General features: G+C 64.9%; 2 protein-coding genes across 3 annotated transcripts; one reads left to right on the top strand and one right to left on the bottom strand.

Annotated features, from left to right (window-relative positions):
- Window positions 1–6852: 6852 nt before the first annotated feature.
- TMEM150B (transmembrane protein 150B) lies at window positions 6853–10751 on the top strand. Its single transcript, XM_037515613.1, has 6 exons — window positions 6853–7008; window positions 7317–7376; window positions 7453–7520; window positions 7665–7792; window positions 9727–9910; window positions 10543–10751. Exons 1-6 carry the CDS (start codon window positions 6905–6907, stop codon window positions 10749–10751), a joined length of 753 nt encoding a protein of 250 aa, XP_037371510.1. The 5' UTR covers window positions 6853–6904.
- Window positions 10714–24957, bottom strand: BRSK1 (BR serine/threonine kinase 1). Of its 2 annotated transcripts, none has more exons than XM_037517220.2 (19): window positions 24378–24957; window positions 22945–23039; window positions 22764–22849; window positions 20837–20977; window positions 17716–17832; window positions 17603–17636; window positions 17450–17518; window positions 15473–15619; window positions 15136–15167; window positions 14663–14833; window positions 14359–14456; window positions 14030–14189; window positions 13861–13921; window positions 13139–13508; window positions 12741–12789; window positions 12533–12656; window positions 12169–12364; window positions 11953–12042; window positions 10714–11609 (listed from the first exon to the last, which is right to left on the bottom strand). In XM_037517220.2, the coding sequence occupies exons 1-19, from the start codon at window positions 24511–24513 to the stop codon at window positions 11452–11454; spliced, it is 2334 nt and encodes a 777-aa protein (XP_037373117.1). In that variant the 5' UTR covers window positions 24514–24957; the 3' UTR covers window positions 10714–11451. The 2 variants fall into 2 exon arrangements, with proteins under 2 accessions (XP_037373117.1, XP_037373116.1); XM_037517219.2 differs by having other exon boundaries at window positions 11284–11609; window positions 13861–13924; window positions 24378–24532.
- Window positions 24958–25557: the final 600 nt, after the last annotated feature.

Below are 25557 nucleotides of genomic sequence, written 5' to 3'. Positions count from 1 at the left end.
AAGTTTGTGGGTCTTGAGAAGGCGAGATAAGTTTCCGTGCGGACAGCATTCCTGTAGTGGCTCCTGGTGGTCGTTATCTTTCCACAGGCTTCTGTCTTATCTATGTCTTCAGGGAGTTTGCTGTTCTCCCCCTGCGCGCTGGTTCCTTGCCCAGCTGGACCTAGGGACGGTGGCGAAAGCCATTAGCCCTAAAGGTCACTGCAGGGGGAGGTGCAGCAGCAGAGGCTGCGGATTGCCCCACAGCGCGGCGCTCAATCCCCTGTGCCACCAGGGAGGCCCACCTGCTGGAAGTTTAAATACACACATTGGATGCACGGCGTAATAGTGAACAACCCCGTGTGGGCTCGAGAGAAGACAGGGAGAGAGGAAGGACAGAGGGCAGGGGATGTACGTGGGGATGGAGGTGGAGGGAGTAAGGAAAGCCGCCCCAATGTTGTGCTTGGGATTATTTGTTAAGTCCAGGGGTGGAAACCATGAGTTGCCTGTACTGACTGCATTCTTTTTCAGATGTCAGAAAGATCTCATCATACAAATAACTGTGGTCCACCAATTCCACTTCCAGGGTTTTTGTCTAAGGAAGTAATTGGACAAGTGTATTAAGACTGTGTCTGCGGCCTCCTTGGTGGCGCAGGGGTTAGGTGTCAGCTCTATGAAGCTAGCCGCAGCCACTGTGGCCTGAGTTCGATCCCCGGCCAGGGAGCTGACCCAAAGGGCACAGCAGACCTCTCTTGTCTCCCCGCTGCTCCCCTCAGCAGTGAATTTAGTGGATCTGCCTGTTCTGTTCCCAACTCTGTCTCTGGTGAGCCCTCTCACCCCCCCCCCACACCTCTGGCCTACACCCCAGCTCTTGTATGCTTACACAAATAAAATCTTACACAAAAAGCAATCATTAAAAAAAGAAAAGGTGGCTTCCCTGGTGGCACAGGCGGTTGAACGCAGCGCTGTGAAGCTGTCTGCAGCCTCTGCAGCGTGGGTTCAATCCCCACCAGCCATGGAGATACCTACATGGTGCAGCAGACCTCTCTTGTCTCGCCCGCTGCTCCCCTCAGCAGTGCTTTCGGTCTGTCTACCTGTTCTGCTCCCCACTCTGTCTCTGGTGAATCCTCTCACCCCCCGCCCCCGCACCTCTGGCCTGTACCCCAGCTATTGTATAAATAAAAAATAAATCTTAAAGGAAAATCTGTCAATATGGGAATATAAATAAGCATGATAACGATATGACAAAAACACAAGCAGCAGTGATAAAAAGCATGTAACAATATCATGAAGAAATAGGATGATATGACAAAATTTATCATATCACAATGACAAAACATGGCGATATTCCCTATCCTCTGTCACTAACTGACCAGATCTGTAGGGACACACGTGCTTCTCACACTTACCTCGTCAAGTCGTCCTCAGCCAGTCCCCGGCCCCAGGCCCCATGCCAGACCCAGCCTGGGCCACCGGCCTGCAAGATGAGCCGGCCCTGGGGGACGCAGGCCCCTCAGCGCCGAGGAACAGGGCTACCGCAGAGCCGTGGCCGCCCCGGCTGTTCCCCAAGGCCTGGCGCTGCCGCCTGGATGCCTCCCTGGGAGCGTCAGTGTCTAAGGCGGTGGAGATGAGACCTCCCTCGGGGGAGGTCCCTGGACAGGTGACCGAGGCCTCGGGCAAGGGGACAGTCACCTTCCGGGGCCATTCAGCAGCCAGCCCCCCCCCCACCCCCGCCCCACCCCACTGATTATACCCCAGGGACAGCTCTCTGCAGCCCCAGGCCAGAGCCACTGCCAACTGACTGCAGCAGCCACGTGCCCCTGAGGGCCACACTCACGGGTGGGCTGGGCCTGGAGCCCTGGGCGAGGCTCGTGTCCCGGGAGGTCACCTTCCCGCTCCAGGTGCCGGGCCGTGCGGAGGTGAGGTGGGGTGGCTGAGGTGCAGCCCGCAGAACAGGATTTGGAGAATGGGCTCACTCACACCCCCCAACGGCCCTGGGCCTTTCCTGGGCATCCCCAGGACTGGGGTTTCTGCGGCAGGCGCAGCATGTCTCGTTTAGTCGCTAACGTTTGCTGTTCCTTCCTTCCAGGGCGCTGGTCCTCATTGGGTCCGTCCTTCCATCCCTGTGCAGTTTCTCAGGGAGGCTCTGCCCACGCTGGCCGCCGCCCGCTCCAGGCACAGCCTCCTGGGGCCCTGTGACCGCTGCAGACGAGCCCTCGCTCCCTAAGCCGGCCCCCGTGGCCTCGGGCCCGACCCCAGCGCCCCAGGCCAGACCCTCCACGGGCCCTGCGGCACTGGACGCTGGGGTGTCTTCTGTTCCCCCAAGCTGGCTGGGGGGGGCTGAGGTTGCAGGGAGAGCCCACGTGGGCGTCGGGCGGTCCCGTCCTGTGCGCTCCCTGAGCGCTGCCCTCCGCTGGCAGCTCCCCACCCGGCACTGACTCACCACTGGTGTGGGTGTGGTGGGTGGGGTGGGGGGCCTGCAGAGGGGTGCCCCACCCCCAGTGCTGCTGCTGACCCACACCACCCAGGCCGCCACCTCCCAGGGGGCCTGCGAGAGCCTCAACCCTCGGCCCGCCCAGCCATCCCCTGCCCAGAAATCCTGGCTGCAGAAGGTTCCAGCTTGCAGGGGAGGGTGGGCAGGGAAGGATTAGAGGGGTCCCTCAAGTGCCCAGGCCTCGCCCTCCCTGCGCCTCTTCCAGGGCCGGCGGAGCTGGCTCTGAAGCCAGAGGCGGCTGCTGAGGCTGGACCTCACCCACGGAGCTCAGAGCCCTTGTCCCTCCGTCTGTGTGTCTGTCTGGGCCGCTCCCGCTGTCCACTCACACACCCGTGTGCCCCTTCATCCTGCAACCCTCTGTCCCCCTCTCCTGGCAAGCCAGGCACCCACCTTCCCTGAGTCAGTCCACAGAACCGTCACCTGCCTAGGAACCTACACAACGGACCCAGCACCTCCAAGCTCCCTGGACAGGGCGGGGCTGGCACCCAGACAGCCAGCACCCGGACGACCCTGCTGGCCCAGCCCGGTCTCCTCAAGAGGATCTCTTCTGAAAAAATAAATAAATAAAACAAAGAACGAGTCCTCACCCGTGTATCAGCGCCATTCTGGAGACACGGCCAGTGTAGCCAGGCAAGAAAAATAAAAATAGGGCCTCCCTGGTGGCGCAAGGGGTTAATCACAGCACTTTGAAGCTGTCCGCAGCCTCTGCAGCGTGAGTTCCATTCCCCGGCCAGGGAGCCACCCACATGGCGCAACAGACCCCTCCTGTCTCCCCACTTCTCCCGGCAGCAGTGGATTTCAGTGGATTCACCTGTTGTGCTCCCCGCTCTGCCTCTGTTGCATTCTCTCACCCCCTCACCTCTGGCCTGCACCCCAGCTCTTGCATGCATAAATAAATAAATCTTAAAAAAAAAAGATAAAGATAAAAATCCAACAGAAAGACCCAAGCCATAGCTGTTCACAGATGCGATCATGGACCTGGGGCACCCTGGGAAGCTCTGGGGAAAGTGCCAGAATTACTGGAAGCCTCGCACGCCACTGGGCACAAAACCCAAAGACAAACAGCCGCAGCAGCTCTTCTCACCAAGCCCGGAGCGCCTGGCACGGCGGGGCAGGTGTCTTGTTTTTTTAAATGAGGTAAAACTCACCGCCTGAACCGTGTTAGGGTGTAGCGTTCAGCGGCACTTACTGCAGCAAGCGCCTTGGCCGCGGGCATCTCTGTCTATTCCACAACATTTTCACTTCCCAAAAGGAGGTGATAACATCATCACTGCTGCCCCCCACCCTCAGCCCAGCCAACCAGCACGTCACTTTCTTTTTTTTAAGATTTATTTATGCATACAAGAACTGGGGTACAGGCCAGAGGCGCAGGGGTGAGAAGATTCACTAGAGACAGAGTGGGAAGCAGAACAGGTGGAGCTAGTGAAATCCACTGCTGAGGGGAGCAGCGGGGAGACAGGAGAGGTCTGCTGCGCCATGTGGGTCACCTCCCTGGCCGGGAGTGGAACTCGTGCTGCAGAGGCTGCTGATAGCTTCATAGTGGCCCATAGTGGCTTCATAGTGGTATGACTTGCACCACCAGGGAGGCCCCAGTACCCCACTTTCTGATTCAATGGCATTGTTGAAGGGGAACCTCTGCAGAACATCACCTGAGGTCACAGCGGTGGAGCCTCGCCACCCCCAGGCACAGCAGTGAGGCGCCCTTCGCTCTCCACCCGCCCGCAGAGTCACACCTGTGCCTGGCCGGGTCCTGTGACCTCTTGCGGCATCACTGCCCAGCGCACCCCTGCATTTGTAATGCCACTGGCTTCCTTGGCCAGCTCAGGACACAACCAGGCCCTCTCCAGCCCCAGCTGTCTGCCCTACAAGCAGCAGCCAACCTCTCAGGGCTGCGGGGCTCCCCAGAAATCCACAAAACTTGGGGACCCAACCATGGGAACAATTAACTTCTGTCATTTTTTTAAAAAGATGTATTTATTTATGCATCCAAGAGCTGGGGTACAGGCCAGAGATGCAGGGGTTGAGAGGACTCAACAGAGACAGAGCGGGGAGCAGAACAGGCAGACTGACGAAACACGCTGCTGAGGGGAGCAGCGGGCCAGTCAGGAGAGGTCTGCCGCGCCATGTGGGTAGCTCCCTGGCCGGCTGAGAATAGAACTCGTGCTGCAGAGGCTGCGGATTGCTTCATAGTGCTGTGCTTAACCCCTTGCGCCACCAGGGAGGCCCCTAACTTCTCCTGTCCTTGTGCGGCTCCCTGGAGGCCCCTGACCCGCGCCCACGCCCCACGGACAGGCGGGAGCGCCCAGAGGCCCAGGTGTCCGCCTCCCAGGCAGCTGCCCTCCCCGCTGGAGCCGCTGCCCAGAAGGGGCTTCTCGCGCGGGGGCGCAAAACCACCTCGCCAGGGACAGCCGGGCCTCGCCGCCCAGCCCCGCCGGTGCCCAGGAGAGTGTGCGGCTCAGGAGAGTGGGGGCCGCCGGCAAGTGGGCGGGCTCTAACCCCCAGTTGACAGGCCCCCACCAGACTTGAGGCACTGGAGGAGAGGCCTTGGGGGTTGGGGCGCAGCACGGGGCGGGGTGTTGGGGGTGGGGGCGGGGAGTGTGGGCGTGGAGTGGGGGCTGCGGCTGCGGGTGGAGCTCAGTGAGGGGGCGCTGGGGGCGTGGGGGACTGTGGATGTGGGGGGGGGGTTGGGGGGGCAGGGCTGCTGTGGGGGCTGCGGAGCTGGGGCGGAACCTCCGTCAAGATTTGCTAAAAAGCAGAAGGGGAACAAAACCGCGGAGCCCCAGCCCGTCTGGCCGCGCCTCCTGGGGCCTGCAGTCCCCACGGGGCAGCGAGGGCCGAGGCTGCTCCGCCGGGCTCTTCTGGGCCGGGCCGGGGCTGTGCCGCGGCGTCCTGGGGCGGCTCCGGGCCGGCACAGTGGGGACCAGGTGTCCCTAGCCAAGGCCACGTCCCGCGCCCCCCTCCAGGCGCAGAGGTGGGGATCCCCACCGGAAGCCGACTCCGGAGCCTGGGCACGTGGGGAGGCGCTATCCGCACCCCACTGTACAGAGCGGGAACGCCCCTCCTCTGGGCTCTGTTGAGGGGAGCGGCGGGCCAGTCAGGGAGAGGTCTGCTGTGCCGTGTGGGTAGCTCCCTGGCCTGCCGGGGATGAAACTCGTGCTGCAGAGGCTGTGGATTGCCGAGGTCGGCGAGGGGGCCACTGTCAGAGCCGGGGTGGCGGAATGCGGGGTGCTTGCACCCAGGCTGGGGCCACCAGCTCGAGGTGATGCTAGGGCTTGTCCCCTGCCGCGTCCGGAGGGCGCCTGACCACTTGCTGACCGCAGTGTCCCAGCCCCTCAGGAGCCTCAGCCTGAGTGTCTGAAGCCCCCAGCCTGTGGGGGTTCCTCCTGCCCCGAGTGTTCAGGCACCCCGTCCTCTGGTTCCAGTCTCGCCAGGGCTTTGTCCTGGGTGCTGGGCTGAGGGGGGCTCAGCCTGCAGAGCTGGGCTGTAGGGCTGTGGGAGGTGCTTGGCCCAGGGGACCTCGAGTGCTGGCCAGCGGCGGTGCCCTGAGCCCACTCCCTGGCAAGGCCTAGGACGTAATTCTGAGAGCAGTGCGGACCCCTGTGCTGTCTCTGTGCTGCCAGGACCCCTCAGCCTGCCCTGCTCAAGAACCTCCCAGGGCTCCCAGCGCCCTCGGAATAACTTCTAGCCCTGGATGGGGAGCAGGCCTGGAGTCTGGGCTCATTTCTCCTACGATCCCACCCTCTGTACCCCAGTAACAAGGGCACTGGACCTTCGGGGGCCAGGGCCCCAGGGAAGCCTCCCTGCAGCTTGCAAACCTCACACCCTCCTTCCGGCTGCTGCTGCGTGAGGCCTGCCTTCCCCACCGCTAGCACTGGCCCTCCTGAGGGCTTCCTCTTCCGGGGGGCCCCATCCCTGGCTGCCTTGCGTGCTTGTGGCTGCATCACAGTGCCTGGCCCTCCAGCTTGCACAGCCACTCCGGCAGGGCCAGCGTGGGGTCTCTGGCCTAAGAAATGTTTGTCTGACGTTTTCACATCTTTCTTGAAAAGTTGCTGGGGCCTGTCCCCCGGCTGAGAGGGCCCCGGAATCCTCAGCATAAGGAAGACTCACTGGGCCGCAGACTCTGGACGCCCTGACCACGGGTGGGCAGGCCGGGCTGGGCCTCGACTGTGGCCCCACCTCCACGCCTGGGAACCCAGAGACAGGCTGGTGGAGGGAAAGGGAAGGGGACGTGGGGACGCGCCCAGCTAGGAGAGGGAAGGCAGCAGAAAGACCAGAGGTCAGTCACGACCGGGAAGATCAGGACAGATAGGAAACTGCCTGGAGCTGATCCCCACCCTCCGCCCACACCCACCGCTGCTGCCTGGAGCCGATTGAGGGTCTCCCAGCAGGCAACACGGTACACCTGGCCTCTCTGGGTCTCACCTGAAAGAGGGAATGCTTCCTGTCCCACTCCCACCCCAGTCACCCAGCATGTGGCCCTACCTGGCCCTGATGCCCGCCTTCCTGGCCCTCCTGGTGATGGCTGGCATTTGGACCGTGTGAGTATTACAGGCAAGATCCCCGGCCCAAGGGAGGAGGATGGGGCCTGGACCCTGGTATGAGGGAGGAGGCTGGGGGCTTAGACCCCTGGGTCTGGGGAGCCGGGGCTGGGGCCTGGACCCCTTGGTGTAAGGGAAGGTGTGAGCTGGGCCCTAGGCCCCCTGGTGTGAGGGTCTGAGGGGCTGGGGCTGGGGTCTGGACCCCGGGCCTGAGGGACGGGGAAGGACCCGGGATGTGAGGGTGGACGCCAGCTCGCAGTGGGCACAGGGAAGCTGACGCTGCCCGCTGCTCCGTGTCTCCGCCGCAGTTTCGGGCTTGCGGTGCGCAGCGGGGCGGTGAATCTGGAGGAAGGCTTCCCCTACATCAGGTAGCTATGGCGCAGGGGCGCGGCGGGTGGTGACGGCTGGCTGGGAAGCCAGGGGGTGACCCCTTTATTTCTGCAGTGTATGTGGGGACAACCCCCCTCAGAGCTGCCTCTTCAGCCAGGTGCTCAACTTCGGAGCCGCCATGGGTAAGAATCCCGGGCCCGGCTCCCCAACACCCCGAGACCAGGCCCCAGACCCCTTGGGGCTCGGCCTGCACCTCCCGGCCTCCCAACCCACCGGCCTCCCCTCCTTCCTGCTGGGCGGGTTCCCCCACTTCCCTCTCCTTCCAGCTGCCTGCGTCTGCGTTCTCCGTTACCACCAGCTTCAGGCCTGGGGTGTGAAAAGGTGGCACAACCAGGTGACCCTGAGTGCGGGGCTTCTCTGTGCCCTGGGCACCTCTGTGGTCGGCAATTTCCAGGTGAGCCGGAGGTGGGGCCGGCGGCCAGAGCCCAGAACTACAACTCCCAGCATGCCCCGGGCACGCAGGCTTCTCGTTCTGGGGGCTGGCCCCCGCAAGGCTTACTGGGACTTGTATTTCTCCTGAGGCGGCCCGTCTGCACGGAGGCTGTTCTTTGTGTAATTAGGTTGAGCCCTCCTTTCCCGCCCCTTTGGTGCTTTCTCCCTGCAGACTCCCTTGGTTTATTAGTTTTCATAAGTCTCTGTCGCTCAGTGTATTGGGTGTTACGCATCCACCTTGCCTTGTCACTCTCTCTCGGTTGCTGCGCAGCCTGCCCCAATTCTTCCCGTTTGGCTGTAAATGGAATTGTCATTGTTTGTAGGGCTGGAGACGGGGCCCCTCCCCTTCATGATGAAACCGTGGGGTTCACACAGCCCTATGTCTGCGGCATGGTGGGGGCTGGGCTGGAGGCACCCAGCGTCGCGCTGTGAACAGTAGCTCCTCCATCTCCACCGGACCCGGGGTGGGTCCTCCATGGTCAGACCAAGTGGGACTGGCCGAGTCCACGGTGTGAGAAAGGCCCCCAGAGGCACAGACTCTAGACCCCACCTTCTCTTTTTTTTTTAGATTTATTTATGCGTACAAGAACTGGGGTGCAGGCCAGAGGTGCGGGGGCTGAGGGCATCCCCAAGAGACAGAGTGGGGAGCAGAACAGGCAGATGGTTTGAAATCCACTGCTGAGGGGAGCAGCGGGCAAGACAGGAGGGGTCTGCAGCTCCCTGGTGGGGTCCAACTCAGGCAACGCAGGCTGTGGACAGCTTCACAGTGCTGAAACCTAACCCCTGCACCCCCAGGGAGGCCCAGATCCCACCTTTTTAGGTGGGAGGTGCCGCACATGGCAGCAGAATACCCGGACAGAGGCAGAAGTCCTCTTATCTCTTATCCCTTCACTTACTGCCACGTCTGTGATGCCACACCTTTCCCACAGAAGGGGCAGAGGCCGGGGAGGCCACAGAGCTCAGACAAGAGGCCGCCTCCAAGGGGTCAGTACAGACTTTGGCCGGTGCAGATGACCTGCTCACTCCCCCCTACCCCACAGCCCTCGACCTTCCTTTCCTTGCATTTGCCCCGCCAACATCCCTTCTCCCCACCAAAGTTGCATAGTTTAAAATCGCAACAGAATGCGCATGGTCCATCTGTGAGTCGCCACTATTGTCCTATTTTGGACTTTTTTTTTTTTTTAAAGATTTATTTATTTATGCATGCAAGAACTAGTGTATAGACCGGAGGTCCGGGGGAGGATGAGAAGATTCACTAGAGACAGAGCGGGGGACAGAACAGGCAGATTGACTGAAATCCACTGCTGAGGGGAGCAGCGGGGAGACAGGAGAGGTCTGCGGTGCCATGTGGATTTCTCTCTGGCCAGCCAGGGATCTAACTCATGCTGCAGTGGCTGTGGATAGTTTCATAGCTTGCGTCTTAACTCGTTGTGCCACCAGGGAGGTCCCTATTTTGGACTTCCTTAACTGCCAAGAGCCAGTGTTTACCCCCGGTGGAAAATGCCCACCGCCTCGCCCGGCTGGCGCCCGGCTGGCGAGCAGCGGTTTATAACGCGCCGAGTCACTTGCTCCGAGGGCGACTGGCAGTGACTGGCAGTGAGGATGTCATGGCGCAGGCACCGGAGCCCAGACGGGTGGCTTCCACACAGCTGGCCCCAGGGCCGCGGCCGTGCTGTCGTGAATGGCACTCGGCTACTTCCCTGCACCCCCATGTCCAGGCACCGCCAGGGGCCAGGCCACAGCAGTGAGGTTTAAATGCCCGCCTGTGCATGCGATGGGAGCTGGTGGCCGGACGGGCTGGGGGGCAGTCAGGGTGGGGGCGGGCCGGGGCGGCAGTGGCAGCCTGCCCTGCCAGTCTGTGGGGCACCCTCCCGTCACCTGTCCCTTCTGACCCAGCACAAGCACCAGCGGCCCATCCACCTGACCGGGGCCTTCCTGACCTTCTTTGTGGGCTTGCTCTACTTCTGGCTGCAGCTGGCTATCCTGCGGGGGGCGAGGAGCGCCCCCCAGCCTGGCGCCCCTTGGATCGGGCCGCTCCGCCTGGGCCTCTGCAGCCTCTGCACAGTGCTCGAGGTAGCCAGTATCCTTCCTCGGGGCTGGGGACAGGCGGCCACGGGACGCCCCTTCCTTTGGGCCTCCCTGCCAGATGAGGGCTGGTGGTGGGTGAGTGCTGGCCCTGGGGTCCCAGTGCCTGGGCTCCGGAGCCTCCTACCAGCGGTGGGGGTGGGGTGGTGCTGGGTGCGAGTGTCCGTGCCTCAGTTTACACACCTGCCAGGCGCAGGTGAGTTCCTGGCTGTAAGGAACGGAGCTGACCCGTGCCTGTGGGCGGCCTGCAAACAGTGGGAGGACGGGGGTTCTTTGGGGCCCCCTCTGTTCCCGGCTGGCTAAGACTGGAAATCTGCTCAGACAGGAGCTGCTGGGCCGAGCTGGGGCTGCCCTGGAGGTGGGTCCCCAGGAAGAAGGCAGTCTGGGGGAAGAGCAGGCGCCGAGTGGGCGGGCGGGGCTGGCTGGGAGGCAGCTGTGTGTCTGGGAGCCGTCAGTCAGGTGGTGTCCCTGGGAAACCCCGCGCCTGTTTGGAGGGAACAGCCAAGGTGGCTGGCTGGCGAGTGGGCCGCTGGGGGTGCCTTCGGGCGGCGGGCAGGCCCTAGGCTGGGGGCAGCATGAGGCGCGCACCTGGGCTCAGACTGCGCGGTGGCCCTTGACCTGGCACAGTGGTCGTCCTGCGCCTCTGCCAGCTGCGCTCCGCCTCTGCCGCCTGCGAGTGGGCCGTCGCCACGCTGCTGTTCAGCCTCTTCGGCCTCTGCTCCGTGGACTTCACTGGCCTGGGCGGCTGCGCCCTAATCCTACAGCCGGCCCCCAGCCTCGGGCCCCCGCCAGCCTCCCCAGTCTCCCTGCAGGCCCAGCAGTCCGAGGGGCTCTGACCTGGGCCGTGCCCTGGCTGGTGAGGAAGGAAGATGGGGCGATGCTGCACTCCCCATGGCCCCAGGGTGAGCTAGGGGTGCTGTCTGCCCCCACTCGGAATGCAGGGGGTGCTGGTGGGGCGGATGTCCAGCCCCTGCCCTTCAGCCGCACCCCTGCAACCTGGGCCGCCCAGAATGGAGAGGCTAAGGCCAGCCAGGCATCCCTGATCAAGGCTATTTATTATTATTATTATTAATTTTTTTGCCGCCGGCGGAATCAGAGACACGGACGCAGGCAGGATCACGCGAAACCAGAATTCCTTCCGGAGAGCAAATCCGTACAGAAGGTCGTGGGGGGCGGGGCCGGGGGAGGGCCAGGAAGGGGACTTGGGACGACACGAGGACAGACGCCCTGTCTGTCCGGATCTGCTAAGCCACCCCAGCCAGCCCCGTCCCTCCCCCACCCCGCCCGCAGAGAGTGATCAATAAATAAAATAATAAATTAATCAATAAATAAAATAGAAACAGCTCCCCCGCCCCCAGATCCCCTAGAACCACCCCCCATTGGGCACGGTCCCAGCCCCATCCCTGCAGGGCCAGGCCGGGTTTTTTTGTGTCTCCCCCTCCCTACATACTCCTTGGGCCCTATTTACAGATTCACAGTTGGGGGGGCAGGGAAGGGGGGTGGAGGGGGCTCCCCTCCTTCCCTGGCCCCCTGGGGTCAGGGCAAAGGGGTCCCGTTGGTGGCCAGGAGTTTCTTGTCCTTGGGGGGGCCTCGGCGGGGAGAGCTGGTCAGCTCGGGGTCTGGGCGGCCCGGAGGGGGCTGCAGGCTGCGGGGCGGGGTGCCGGTAGGCCGGGTCTGGGCCCCGTTTTTCTCATCTGCGAGGGAGGAGAGGTTTGGCCTCAGTGTCCCCTGGGACGCACACTGGGTGGCCGGGGCGCCCATCCCTGGGCTGGAGGCCTGGAGAGGCAGTTGTTGGGGCCACCCCTCGGCCAGGCTGGGCAGCCCAGCACCAGCAGGTGGACCTGGGACACCAGCTCCCTCGATGGGCCAGTGCCGCTATCCTCAACCCCGCGATGGAGAATGCCCCCCAGCGGCCAGGCCTCCTGGGCCTGCTCACGGCGCTGACAACAGGGGCCGGCCCCCAGCACCCCGCCTCCCGCAGCAGCTGGCCCCTGCGCTGCCCCCTCTACCCGTGCGTCCTCCAGGGCCAGCCCCCACCTGCCAGGGCCTGCACGGATGGCTGGTCGTGGGTGCTCAGCAGCTGCGCCTGGATGGTCTCCACCACGCGCTTGAACCGCCGGCTGGGACCTGGAGGGGCGGACAGACCGGCTGGGGAGGCGGGAACGGGGCCCTGCCCAGCTGGCCCCCAGGCCTGCCTCCCACACCCCCTCGGGGGCCTGAGGGCCCACATCCCTGCGGGGCAGCCAGACTCACCCGAGATGAGAGTGAAGGTGACGGAGTAGATGCCGCCCCCGCCGCCGTCCCGCCGGGGGGAGGGCTCCGGGCCCTCGGAGGAGCTGATGTCCACCTGGAAGCGGACGGGCTTCTGGAAGACGGAAGGGCCGCCGCTGGCCTTGTACTCGGCCCTGAAGCTGGTCTGGGACAGCACGCTGTGACTCAGGCTGGGGATCTGAGAGGGGACAGCGGCCGGGTGAGGCCCGGGAAGGGCCTCAGGCCACTCCCTGCCCCACCGTGACCCAAGCGAACTCTCCACAGAAACCACAGCACCGCGAGCCCCGGAGGAGGGCAGGCCCGGCGAGGGAGCGCGCGCTGGCCGCGGGGTGGCCAGGCCCCTCACCGACAGGAAGGCGTGGACGATGTCCGCTTTGATGCTGCTGAGAGGTTTGTCCTTTAGCACGAGGAATATTTGCTCTTCTTTGTCCAAGGAGATGAAGTTCCCGAACCAGGAGCGTTTGGCCAGCCTGAGTGGGAGGGAGGTGGCGCGGTCAGGGGTGAAGGGAGCCGCAGGCCCCCCTCCACCGCCACCCACCCTGCCTGCTACTCACTCTGGAGAGGACTCTGGTGTCAAACTGGACATCTCTTCGGCGGTGGGGACTGGGTGGGGGCGAGGAGCGAGCCGGTCAGCGCCTCCATCGTCCAGGCGGCCGGACAGTCCCAGCAGCCAGGCCCCAGGGGCAGGCCCTGGACGGTCCTTCTGGAGGTGCCCCGCCCCCCGCAGGCAACACCCCCTGGGGTGGGGCCCGCTGGCCAGGAGCCAATGGGGCGCGAGCCGGCGGAGCTCGGAGGGGCTCCTCCCCCGGGCCGCAGGCTCCACCTCCTCGCCCCACGACCCCCGCCTCTTCTCCCAGCTCGGGACCCACATCTTAGGTCCTTAGCTCCCCTCCCACGCTCACGTTCAGAGGCCGGCCCGTCCCCCCGCACCCGCGTCCCAGAGACCCCGTACCCTGCATCTTGCGCCGGTGAAAGCGCGGGGAACCCAGGAAGCTGTTGCGGATGGAATTGAGACGACTCCTCCAGGCGGCTCCCCCGACGCCGCCGCCGGGGCTGGGGGGTGGTGTTGTCCCCGGGGTCCCCGTAGGGCTAGCCCGGGGTGTGTGCAGGGGCGAGTGCAAGGGGGTTCCCCCTGAGGAGCGTGGGGAGCCTGGAGGACCGGGCAGAGGCGTGGAGCGGGCACTGGGGGGTGGGGGCTGCTCGCAGGTGCCCCCACCCCTGGGGCCCCGAGAAGGCAGCGTCTGCGTTTTGGAAGTTGGGGAGCCCCCGCCCCGAGCCTCGTCTCCAGTCCCTGGCTCCGGTGAGAAGGAAAAGACCGGACTCTGCGGAAAACAGGGAAAGGGTGGACTACAACTCCCAGGAGGCTCTGGGAGCCCGACATGCACACCCCCAAGGAGGCTGGCCCCGAGCATGCCGGAACTTGTAGTCTGAGCGTCGCCCCGGCCCACTGTTGGACGGGGCTCCCGCCTGCTCACTGCGGTCAGCCCAGCGGGGCCCGCGCCAGAAGGTGCTCAGCTGGCCTCTGTGAAAGCCAACCCCAAGGGACGGAGCTGGCCAGCGGACTAGGTCTCTGGCCCCCGGGACAAGGAGGCCATGCGGCCACTGCTCCGCCTCGGGGCCACAGTCATCACCCCTTCCCCCCCGCCAGGGCCCCCGGGGGCGGGGCGGCCGTACCCGCGGGCTGCTCAGGGGGCTGGAGGACAGGCCCGTGGAGGCCCCACTGACACTGCGGGACCTGCTTCCAGGAAGAGGGGAAAGAAGAACATCAGGTGCGAGGCTTCCGCGTCCACTCCCTTCCGGGTCACCCTGGCCGAGCCGCCCGGAGGGCGGGGCCGGCGCCCACCTCTGGCTGTGCTGGGCCATCTCCAGGGCCCGGCGCGTGGGCACCGGGGAGCCGCCGCCCCCTGCGTCCGTGATGCTCAGGACCTCCATGGACTTGCGCTCCGGCCGCCGCTTCCCGTGCCGGCTCAGCATGGGGGAGTCCACGCGCTTCCGGGGCGGGTCTGCGACAGAGCCCCCCAGTCAGACCCGCGCCGAGGCCGCGGGCCACCCAGACGGACTGGGGCCCGGCGCTCCGAGGGCGCTGACAGCGGTCACGCCGCGAGGCGGGGCTGAAGGGGTGGCCGCCCCTTCCTTCCCGGGGGCGTCGCGCGGGGCCCCAGCCCCCCTCACCGACGTCATTCCGGGGCGGCAGGTCCTGGTCCTCACAGCTGGGGTACCGCTCCTTGCGATCCAGAAGCAGGTAATAGATCATCTTCTCCTGGTTCTCCCTGCGTGGGGGGGGCGAGTCGGGGGGACAGGACCCAAGTCAGAGATGGGGCCCCAGTCGGGGCTCCCCTGGCGCTGGGCTCTGGGGCTCAGGCCACCTGGTGCGCCCCCTGCCGGCTGCCCGCGGTTCTGCGGATGCTCGCGCACAGGGCCGGGCCTTGGGGGGCGGGTGGGGGGCGTTGGGGGGCAAGGGCGGGGGACGACTCACTCCTCGCTGCGCAGCTCGCGGTGCAGCCGCTCGCGGTCCCTGAAGCAGCCCAGGGAAGCCATGCTTTCCAGGACGTCGGGGTCCAGCTCCCCATTTGACGGCAGGCTCCGCATGGCCACCCGGCGGCCTGGGGCTGGCTCCAGGCAGGGGTCTGGCTCGTGTTTCCCGCCCCTTGGGAGGGCGAGGAACGTTATGGGGAATAGGCTTCTGGACTCGAAACGAACCTCCCTCTGAGGCCCAGGGGGTCTGGCCCCCAGCCTCCCACCTCGGACCCGAGGGTCCAGGCCACCGCCCTCCTCCAGCAGAACAGGACCCTCCTCTTCCCCTAGGACCCAGAAGTCCAGGCCCCCGGCATCCCACCCCCAAGCCCGGTCTCCTGCTTTGGGGACCACTGACATTTGGGGCCCTGTCTCTTCCTCCCTGGGGGCCCTGACCCTCCCTGGGGACCCCGCGTGCAGTTCACCCACACTCACAGGTACCAGGGGTGTTTCTGAATTTGCTCCAGCTGTGAAGAGTGGGTCATAGAGAAGCAGAAGTGAGGCCGTATGAAGACAGTGGGCTCGCAGTGGAAGTGATGGGGTGGCACGGGGGTCCCCAAGCCCCAGGCGCCGTTTCCCCCCTCCGGGGCGGGTGGTGTCTCCCCCTAGCGGTGGCTGGGCGTGCAGGCGCAGCCCGCGCACGCGCAGTGCGACCCCTGGGCCGCGGCCGCCTGGCGCCTGCGCAGTGGCAGGTTGGCCATGCCCGGGTCCTCGCGGCCGCCCCGCGCTCGCGCCCCCGGGTCCTCGCGGGCCGCCGGCGCCCGCCACTCACGCTCAGCCTCTTCTCGGGCTCCACTTCGATCATCCCCCTCAGGAGGCTCTGGCAGTCTGGAGGGATGAAGTGGGGCATGTGGAAGACGCCCCGTTTCACCTTCTCCAGCAGCTGGCGCAGGTTGTCGTCGTCGAAGGGCAGCGCCCCCTGGGCGGGAAGAGACCGGACGCCTTACCCGGGCTCGACGCCGCGCCCCCGACGGCTCCTCCCCGCCCGCAGTTCACCGGCGGCCGCCTGGCCACCCCCGCGGCCGGCACCGTGTCCCCAGCAGCTGCCGCCTCCAGGACGCGACTCTCGCCGGACCCAGCGTCCGCGCAGCCCCGACCCTCCCCGCCCCACACGCCTGGCCCTAGTGCGGCTGCCAGGCCCCCCGTCCGCGGCTCCCCCACTCGCGTGCCCAGCAGCGCCCCAACTCGGGGAAGGAGCTGGCCTAAGGCCAGCCCGCCGCGGCCGCTTAGCCCCGGCCAGTTCTGGGAAACTCGTTGCTGGGCGCCGCAGAGCGCCGGACAGGCCTGGAGGGGCAGCCCCGCACCCCCCTGCGCGGGCGCCCCGGGACCCGGGCCGAGCCGGGGAAGGTCACCAAGCGGGGCTCGCCTGCATTTTCCTCCTCCAGGCACAAACAGGCGTCCGCCCGGACCACACGCACCTCAGCACCACCCCCGTGCAAAGAGCAAAGCCACCCACAGAAGGGCCCACAACAGGGGACGCTTTACAGGCCGCTGGAAGGAAACTTGCTTACGAGGCGGCAGGTAAAGCCGAAGGGAAAAAAGCTGAAGGGGAAAAAAGGCTGATGTCTCCCAGCTCAGCAGGCCCGGGCACTCTGGGCAGCGGCCTCCGTGCTCTGTGCCTGTCCTCGGGTGCCCAGAAGCAGGCTGGGGACTCAGGTCCCCCCTGGCGAGCAGAGTCGCAAACACGGCCAAGCGTGTGCTGGATTGTGGTTTGAGTGGTAAACCCCATTCGTGCCCGGGCAGGCGCGAGGTGTTCTGAGGGACCCCAGTCTGCAGGACACCCCCTGTGCAGAGAAGGCCTGAGGCCCGGCGGGAACGGCCCGCCTCTTGGGGGGTGGAGGGGGCTGGCGCAGAGCCTGTGGGCTCCAGCCCCGTGTTTTCAATCCCCACGGCAGAGGAGCTCAGTCTGGAACCTTCCAAGCCAGCCTCTCAAGGGCTGTTCTCCCCAGTGACTTGGGTGCCATGAAGGTTACAGGGGCTGGCCTTGTTTCCCCCGATGTCAAATCCCGCCTGGTCACGCGAGCCTCGTGGTTACGGGGACAAAGGCTGGTCCAGGGCCTGCTTCTTAGCAGCTGTGCCCAGGGGCTAGTCGCTGCCCCTCTGAGCTGCCGGGAGTTAGTGTGCGCAGCATGCAGCACAGAGTCCCTCTAGTTTCCTGGGGCTCAGGGTGCTTCTGGGTTGCTTGCTGGGTGCGGGCTCTGGACAAGCCGCAGAGCAAGGACACAGGCCTTGGGGCACAGGCCCGCCCTCAGGAGCTGGTGAAATAGAGGGTTGGGGGTGCCACTCAAGGAATTGCCTGGCTACTCACACAGTGGCACCGTGGGTGGTACTGGGAAGGGGAGGGGAGCTTCCCCGGGGGAGGCGCCCCCACAGGGCGGCCTCTGGACAGGCGACTGGTGAGCTGGAGAGGAAGGCTGGAGAGTATCTAGGCAAGTGACAGAGCTGCAGGGACGGAGAGCCTAGGCCGCAAGGGGCAGGCAAGTTCGGGGGCCCCGTGGTTGACACCCGCTGACAGCTCCAGCTCTGCTTCCACTCCCTACCACAGTGCTGCGGAACCCCAGAGTCGGCTGGTGACACACCCTGCGACAGGCCCTCCAGAGCCCCTGGCTGCCCGTGGCCTGCTGACCAGCTCATGTCTGTGACTGACAGGGTGAGAGTCCAGGCACACAGGAGGCTCCAGGATCTTGGTCTGCAGGTTAACGGGCCCACCTTCCTGGTCCCTGAGGGCAGGAGAGCTGGGGGCACTCACCACAAGCAGGGCGAAGAGGATCACCCCACAGCTCCACATGTCAGCCCGGCGGCCGTCGTACTTCTCTCCCTGGAAGAGAGGAGGGCCCCTGACCACCGCTGGCTGGCGATGTGCCCCGTGCCCTGCCCTGCCCTCCGCGTGCGGGTCACTCACCTTGATCACCTCTGGACACGCGTAGTGGGGGGACCTGAGGGAGAGAGGCGGGTGAGGCTGGGCCGCTGCCGGGCCCTCCCCCCTGCGCCCCCCCACGCGGGAGGCCCGCTCACCCGCAGCTGGTCTCCAGCAGGCTGTCCCCCACCTGCAGCGACGCCATGCCGAAGTCGGCGATGCGGATGTTGTTCTTCTCGTCCAGCAGCAGGTTCTCGGGCTTCAGGTCCCTGTGGCTGGACAGGCAGGGGCGGCTCAGCCTCGCCTTGCTCCTGGTGGCTGCCCGTCTCAGCAAGCTGCCCACCGTAGAGAGACGCGCGGAAGGGACGCGGGCGAGCACCATGGTCAGCGGGTTGTCTTCAGCCCCCCCCACCCCTCCCCTGCCGGCCTGGGGGGAGACCTGGCAGTGCCTGCTCCGCAGGTATTTCCACAGAGAGGACATGGCCTTTGGAGGGGAGCAGGCCAGTGGGTATTCCCAGACGCGCGTAAGAACACCAGAGGGGCCGCGATGCCAGGGACAGGGACACTGAGGCGAGGCCCCTCCGCGCCCCGCGGGGAACTGAGGCGGGGGAGGGCGGAGGGGTTCACAGAAGCAGGGCCGGTGGGCTGTGATGGCGGGCCACGGGGCTTCAGGGCGCGTGCTGCGGCCACATACAGGTGAAGCAGGGTGAAAGGGGACCCCTATCACACAGTCAACCAGTGTTGCTGCAACAAAAATAACACAGTGGCTCCCTGGGGGCGCAGGAGTTAGTCTCAGTGCTATAAAGCTGTCCACAGCCACCGCAGCACAACTTTGATCCCCGGCCAGGGAGTGACCCACAGGGCGCAGCAGACCTCTCCTGTCTCCCCCCGCTCCCCTCGGCAGTGGATTTCGGTCAGTCTGCCTGTTGCTCCCCACTCTGTCTCTAGGGAGTCCTCTCACCCCCCACATCTCTGGCCTGCACCCCAGCTCTTCTATGCATAAATACATAAATCTTAAAAAAAAAACCCTGAACTTAGGGCCTCCCCTGGTGGCGCAGAGGTTGAGCGCTGGGCTGCGAGGCTGCCTGCAGCCTCTGCAGCGCCGGATTGTTCCCCGGCCTCCAGTGAAGGTCCCACCAAAAAAAAAACAAAAACAAACAAACAAACAAAAAAAACCCAGAACTTAAAAAAAATAAATTCGACTACCCCACGCCCTCAGAACCCCCACGCTTGGGCCCAAAGTACTCAAGATTAGGGGTTAAGGCCGGGTGGAGGGCAGGTGGTGCCCAGGGTCCTCGTCTCCGCGGGAGGGGCCTTAACTGGGTCAAACGCGCGGCTCCGTTTATTCACTATCGCCCCCTGGAGGCCAGTGTTGTCAACGTCAGCATTTTGACTCCCTCTGCTCAACCGGGAGGTGTCGAGGATTTAATGGGCTCCCTTTTTATCACCAGGCTTTACCCCAAGGCTGAGCCCCTCAGTCTGATTCCACCCCACCTCCAGCCCCATCCCAGGGATGGAAAGGTGAGCTGAAGGCATCCATTTTGCACCTTCATTCATCATAAAAAGTGCATTTAATATCTTGATTTGAGGACTGCAAGCACCAAGTCAGGAAAGGATCGTCTTTCCACAGGGAAGATCAAATGCAAACTGCCCCTTGGCCTTTACCTCAAGCCATATACAAAAACGAACTTGAAGCTATCAGCAGCCTCTGCAGCACAAGTTTGATCACCGACCGGCCAGGGAGCTACCCACATGGCACAGCAGACCTCTCCTGCCGCCCGCTGTTCCCCTCAGCAGTGTATTTCTTCAGTCTGCCTGTTCTGTTCCCCGCTCTGTCTCTGGTGAATCCTCTCCCCCCCACCCCCGGACCTCTGGCCTGACCCCAGTTCTTATATGCATAAATAAATTAAAAGTATTTTTAAAAACACAAACATAGGAGAAAGTCTTAGTGACTTTGAGTTGGACAGAAGTATGAACTGTAAAAGAAAAAAACAAGAAATGGGTTCATCAAAGTTTGAAACTCTTGCTTTTCAGAGACATGTCATAAAGATGCAGAAGCGTGTCACCCACTGGGAGAAAATACTTGGAAAACATGGCTATGATAAGACTCATTCCCCGAATAGTAACGCTCAGAAGTTATTCCTAGAATTAGCTCCTGTTCCTAGAATACAGCATTCTTAGAATTCAATAATAAAAGACAAAGAATTCAATTAAAAATAGGCAAAGGATGGCCACCCTGGTAGCGCAAGGGGTTAAGTCTCAGCACTATGAAGCTGTCCGCAGCCACTGCAGTAAGAGTTCTATCCCCAGCCAGGGAGCTGACCCACAGGGCACAGCAGACCTCTCCTGTCTCCCCGCTGCTCCCCTCAGCAGTGCATTTCAGTGGATCCACCGGTTCTGCTCCCCACTCTGTCTCTGGTGAGTCCTCTCACCACCACCCCTGGCCCCTCTGGCCTACATCCCAGCTTTTGTATGCATAAATGAATGAACCTTTAAAAGACAAAAAAGGCAAAGGATGTGAACATACATTTCTACAAAAAGATGGACAAACGAATGAGAAGTACAGGAAGATGCTTGGCATGATTAGCCATCCGGGAAATGCATGTCCAAACCACAGCGAGATGTCACTTTGCACCCACCTGGGTGACTAGAATCAGAAAGTCAGATAAGGGCCTCCCTGGTGGCGCAGGGGTTAAGCACAGCACTATCAAGCCAGACAGTGCTGCACGAGTTCAATTCCCAGCCAGGATGCTGACCCACGTGGTGCAGCAGACCTTTCCTGTCTTCCCGCTGCTTCCCTCAGCAGTGTATCTCAGTAGATCTGCCCCCTCCCCTCTGTCTCTGGTGAATTCTCTCACCCCCCAGACCTCTGGCCTGCACCCTAGTTCTTGTATGCATAAATAAATAAATCTTAAAAAAACAAACAAGCAAACAAAACAAAAGCCCATGGAGCGTGTGATGCCGTCGCCATGATGTGGCCAGAACAGGCACATCCAGAGACAGAAAACAGGTCAGTGGGCGTCAGGCGCCAGGCAGGCAGGAAGGGGAGTGACCACTTCATGGGTGCAGGATGACATTCTGGGTGATGAAAATGCCCTGAAATTCCACAATAGTGATGCGCGCACAGAGGAGAGGCCTACTGAACCTTACGCTCTGAAGAGCAAGGCGCAGCAAGGGAGTTATAGGTACATCCGTTTTTAAAAAAGGATAAAGAGTTCGCTCGGGGGCTGTGCCTGGCTGACTCCCCACAGCCCCCGTGGGCCCTCCCAGCCCCCTCACCAGATGGAGTAGCTATGGCAGAAGTCCAGTGCTGACACGATCTGGCGGAAGAACTTCCGGGCCTCCTTGGGGGTCAGTCTCCCCTTCTTCACCAGGTAGTCGAACAGCTCACCTCCGGAGACATGCTCCAGGACCAGGTACCTGGGGGCCACGGGGTTGGGGGGGGGCAGAGGGCTAGAAGGGGCATGCAGATGGCCAGAGTCTGGTCTCCCTCCCCCATAAACACCCTCACTCCCACACTGGACCTCGGTCCCATTGGCCTGTGGAAGCTGAGAATCTCCATGCTCGTGTGTCCCTGGAAGGAGGAGACACGGACCCCCATCGAACTCTGGCAGGGACCCCAACTGCCAGGAAACGGGGAGGAGGGTCCGGTTCCCATCAGTCCTGGGAGGAGACTCCAATTGCACGAGTCTCCGGAAAGAAAAGCCCGGGAATCCCAGCCCTCACAGCAGACTCCCAGCCACAACTCGGGGCTCGAGACTGCATCTTGGGCGTCCCCACAGCCCCTGGAGGCTAGCCAAGCCGATCCTCATAGGACCTGGCAACTAGAGACCCCTTTCCATCAGCCTCCGGGCAGCCAAAGTCTTCAATGCCATTAGGACCTGGGGTGAAGATCATGGAAATCCACCTATTCTGCGGCCATGCCATTTGCAGTGTGCAACCTTAAACAGGCAACTGCTGCGATGGGAAAACTACAAATCCCATTAGCACTTGGCGCGGCAAAGACTACAATTCCCACCAGCCACAGCGGGGGAAAAACCCAAATCCCCATTAGCCCCCAGGGTGGTAAGGACTACAAGTCCCATCAGCCCCTGGGAGGGGCTAATCCAACTCCCGTCCGTCCTGTGGAGGAAGAGCGTCCCCTCAGCGTGGGGAAGCGCACGGCCGACCCCACCAGCCTGGCGGCTGCCCTCTGCCAGCGTCGGGGCAAGCCAACGCCACGAGCGCTGGCGAACGGAGACGCCCATTTTTACGGCGTCGCGGGCAGTGCAGGGCCACGCTGGGTCCGCGGCCCAGCCGTCGAGCCCCACAAGCCTCCGGGGTGGGCACCGGAGTCCCCGTTAGCTCGGGGGCGGCGCCCGTTAGCGCAGGGACCAGTCTGCAGAAACCGCTGCATCAGCCCCCGGGGCCCGAGGCCGCCTGGCTCGTCCGCCGCCGGGACCCTCGCGCCCATCCCCGCAGGCCCGGGGGCACGTGCTCTCCTGAGCGCCCGACGGCGCGACCCCAGGGCCGCCGCGGGGGTGCTGGGCCCGGGCCTCCGGCCGCACCGGGAACCAGAGCGCTCCTGCTGCCATGAGCGCCGGGCCGGCCGCGGCCGCGGCCGCGGGGAACCCGCCCGGGCAACCGAGGGTGTGGGCACGGCCGGGAATGGCGGGGTGGGGGGGTTGTCCCCTCTCCCGCCGCGCAGCCCAGCTGTGCCTTGGTCACCAGAGTCCGGACAAAGGCCTATTGTCTGGAGCTGGACAGCTGGCCGCCACCCCCACCCTTCCCGGGGTAACCGACTTTGAGATCCGGTCTCAGGACGCCTAAGGAGGCCCATTGTTGGGGTACCCAGTCACGGCTAAGTTGGGCGGCTGCCAGTGCCCCGGAGTGGGGGGCTGGGAAGAGGGAGGCCTTGCTGGGCCTGGCTTTGCCGGGGCCATTGCTTCAGCTCTGCCCTTAGCGAGCGGGCCTGGGCGAGGACCTGCCGGGGCGGGCTTGGCCTCTGTGCCCCTCACGGGGCAGGCCCGGCTGCCAGATGCCGAGGTGGCCCCGACCCTTAGCATCAGGCCCGTCGGCGCGGGCGCTGTGGGGTGGCCCTCGGCAGTGGGGAAGGGCTTGGGCTGGCAGTGCTGCAGCCCGGAGAGCTCGATTTCCTGTTTCCAGAAAGGTCTCGCCCTGGGAAGTCGGGGAGGGAGCATGCGGGCGGGTGTCTATAAATACCTACAAATATTTCTTGTTCTCGTAGACGTCGTGGAGCTTGAGGACGTGCGGGTGTTCGATGAGCTTCAGGATGGCGATCTCCCGCTCCACCTGGGGGTGCGCCGCCCGACATCAGCATGGCCTGCCCCACCCCAGGTGGCCCCACCCACCATCGCCCCCCAACCCCAGCAGGCCCCCACCCCTACCTTCATCAGCACCGACTCAGACAACTTCTCCCGGTTCACGATCTTGATGGCGACCTTCTGGCCCGTGATGCAGTGGACCCCGAGTTTAACCAGCCCTGGGGGGAGTAGGATTAACAGTTGGGGGGGGGGCGTGTGCCCGAGCACACTTCCTCTTCTGGCTGCGATGCCCACCTTGCCACACCTCACGACCTCCTTCCCCTGCTGGCTGATGAACAGGGGCCCGAATCCCCCTGACCTGAACTGCAGGCCTCAGCCTTCCCTCCCAGACACAGCCCTCTCCCCACTCGCGGAGCCTGCTCCTGCTCCTGACCGACCATCCACACGCCCTCCCCTGGACGCCCCCCACCCCCCTCACCCCGTTGTCGGTCCTGGTGTGTCTGCTTAAGTTCACGTCTCCATACTTTGTCTGCCCCAGTCTGCCTCCTTCAAACCCGACTGGGCCCGTCGCTTCTTACATTGTTAGTGCTTCAGTCTTCTGGAGACCCAGGCCTCCCGGCAAGTATCGGCCCACATTTGCTCCCTTCCCGGACCCTCCTCCGCCTCCTTCCAACCCCTGACCCCTCGGTCCCCCTTTGAGAGAACAGTGGCTGACGGCTGCTCGGGGAAGCCCCAGAAGACACAGGAGGCAGGCCCAGCCCCTCCCCCAGACCGGGGGTCTGTGCCCCCTCCTCAGACCGGCCAGGGCTCCAGGCCCCAGCCCCTCCTCCCCCAGACCCCGGCCTCCAGGCCCCCAGCCCTCCTCTGCACCCGCGAGTTCTGCCCGCGCCCTCCCTTTCCCCTAAGTCAGGAATTTGGGTCAGCAGCACCTTCACGCTCAGCAGGCGGATCTAGGGGCCGACCTGTCCCCCTCCCACCTCAGACCCCGGCCCTCAGCTTCCCAGAGACCCGGCTCCACTCCCGGACCCCCCGCGGAGGTGCGGTGTGCCGTTCCAGCCCCGCACGCACCCCCGGCAGGAAGGATGCCACCGCTGGTGGCTGTTCAGCAGTGGAGACCGACCCCCTTCCACGGCCGGGGCACCGAGCCCGCACGCGGGTGGAGCGGGGAGTGGTGCAGACCCGACACCCCCCACCCGCCAGCAGAGCCCTCCTAGGCCCGAGGGCAGTGCGGAGGGAGCGGCTGGCAGGCGCGCCCCCATCCCGGCACCTCGCCCCGGCCTGCGGCTGCACTGCAGCAAGGACCTGGCTCCCCACCTGGCCTTGGCGCTGAGGCCGCAGGCCGGCACCCTCCTCGCCCCGGCCACCCAGCCTCGGGCCGGGGCCCCAGTCCCAGCATCTCTGGCGTCCAGGCCCCACCCCTCCTGCCCCAACCCGAGTCTGAGCCCTGCGGCTCCATCCTGGGGACCTGGCCATCTGGACCCCGAGTCCCTTCTCTGTGAGGGACCAGGACTCCGAGGTCGGAGCCTCCCTCAGCCCCGCGTCCCCGCCCGGCTCACCTGTCTGTCCTTTGCCCAGCGTCTTCTCCAGCCGATAGGGGCCCACATATTGGGCGTGCTGGGGTGGGTGTGGGTGTGGGTGCGGGAGGTGGTAGGCGGGAGAGCCCCCACCCCCCTCCTTGGCCCCGGACGACATGGTGCCCTTGGTCCCGGCACGACCGGCCCCCCGGCCGCCCCCCCTGCGGCCGGCCGCCCCGTCCCTCCGGTGGGGGCCGGCGACCGCTCCGTCCCGGCCCCCCCGGCTGCCCCCCACCTCTCCGGGGGTCCCCAGGGGGCTGGGCTGGGCCCCCCCAGTCGGCGGGCCGCGGAGCTGGGGGAGGGGGGGCTGGCCCGGGGGGGTCAGGCCCCGGGAGTCAGCCTGGCCGGGGGGGGCTGCGGCCCCCCCTCCCCAGCCCGTCTCCGGCCGGCCCCCCCCTTCCTGCGCCTCCCCCGCCGGGGGGGTCTGAGGTGCGGGCCGGCGGATGCTGCAGGCCGAGGTCCCCCCCGCCCCCCCACGCGCCCTCTCTCCTCCGCCTCCTCCTCCTCTCCGCCTCCCCCCGCCACCTCGTCCTTTCTCTCCGGCACGCTGACATCACCATCCGGGGACTCCGGCCCTTCCCCAAAGTTAACCCTTTCGGAGGGGGGCGGGGGGCAGGGGCGGGCCTCGAGCCGGGGACGGGGCGGGAGGAGGGCGGGAGGGGCGCGGCGGGAGGGCTGCGGGCGGGGCGGGGGCGGGGGGCAGACGGGGGGCCGCGCAGGGGTGGCTGCGGGCACGGGCGCGGGGAGAGGGGCGCGGGGCCCGGGCCGGAGCGCGATGCCGCCGCGGGGCCGGGATGCGCGGCCGGGCCCGGCGTCCGCGGGAGCCGCAGCTGGGAAGCGAGGACGGGGCGGCCGGAGCTGCCGGGGAGACGCGAGGCTGGCGGCAGAGAGAGGAGCAGAGGGACGGGCGGAGGGGGGAGACGAGAAAGTGGGGCCCGGGGAGGCGGGGGGGGGCGGAGGTCGGAGGGCAGGAGGGACGCGGCACAGGTGGCGGGGACCAGGTGAGGAGGAGGCGGGCGGCGGGGGGAGATGGGGAGAGACGGGGAGACAGCTGCGGAGAGGACAGAGCTGGGGGGCCCACGCAGGTGGGCTGCCAGGTGCGGCCCCGGGGAGATGGAGACAGGTAGGAAGGGCACAGAGAGGCAGAAGCACAGAGAAGGAA

Source organism: Talpa occidentalis, unplaced genomic scaffold (genome assembly GCF_014898055.3).
Source record: "Talpa occidentalis isolate TD23 unplaced genomic scaffold, MPIMG_talOcc4v2.1 talOcc4.17, whole genome shotgun sequence".
NCBI classification, from domain to species: Eukaryota; Metazoa; Chordata; class Mammalia; order Eulipotyphla; family Talpidae; genus Talpa; species Talpa occidentalis.
Note: the sequence above shows the minus strand (reverse complement) of the source record. Positions and strands in the feature narration are given on the sequence as shown.

Coding starts and splice junctions, on each gene's coding strand:
- TMEM150B (XM_037515613.1), top strand. CDS start 6,905: ATGCTTCCTGTCCCACTCCCACCCCAGTCACCCAGCATGTGGCCCTAC. Junction 7,521..7,664: donor CAACTTCGGAGCCGCCATGG/GTAAGAATCCCG, acceptor CTCTCCTTCCAG/CTGCCTGCGTCTGCGTTCTC. Junction 7,793..9,726: donor CTGTGGTCGGCAATTTCCAG/GTGAGCCGGAGG, acceptor CTTCTGACCCAG/CACAAGCACCAGCGGCCCAT.
- BRSK1 (XM_037517219.2), bottom strand. CDS start 24,513: ATGTCGTCCGGGGCCAAGGAGGGGGGTGGGGGCTCTCCCGCCTACCAC. Junction 17,637..17,715: donor CTGCTGGAGACCAGCTGCGG/GTGAGCGGGCCT, acceptor TCTCTCCCTCAG/GTCCCCCCACTACGCGTGTC. Junction 14,834..15,135: donor CAGAAACACCCCTGGTACCT/GTGAGTGTGGGT, acceptor CGCCCTCCCAAG/GGGCGGGAAACACGAGCCAG.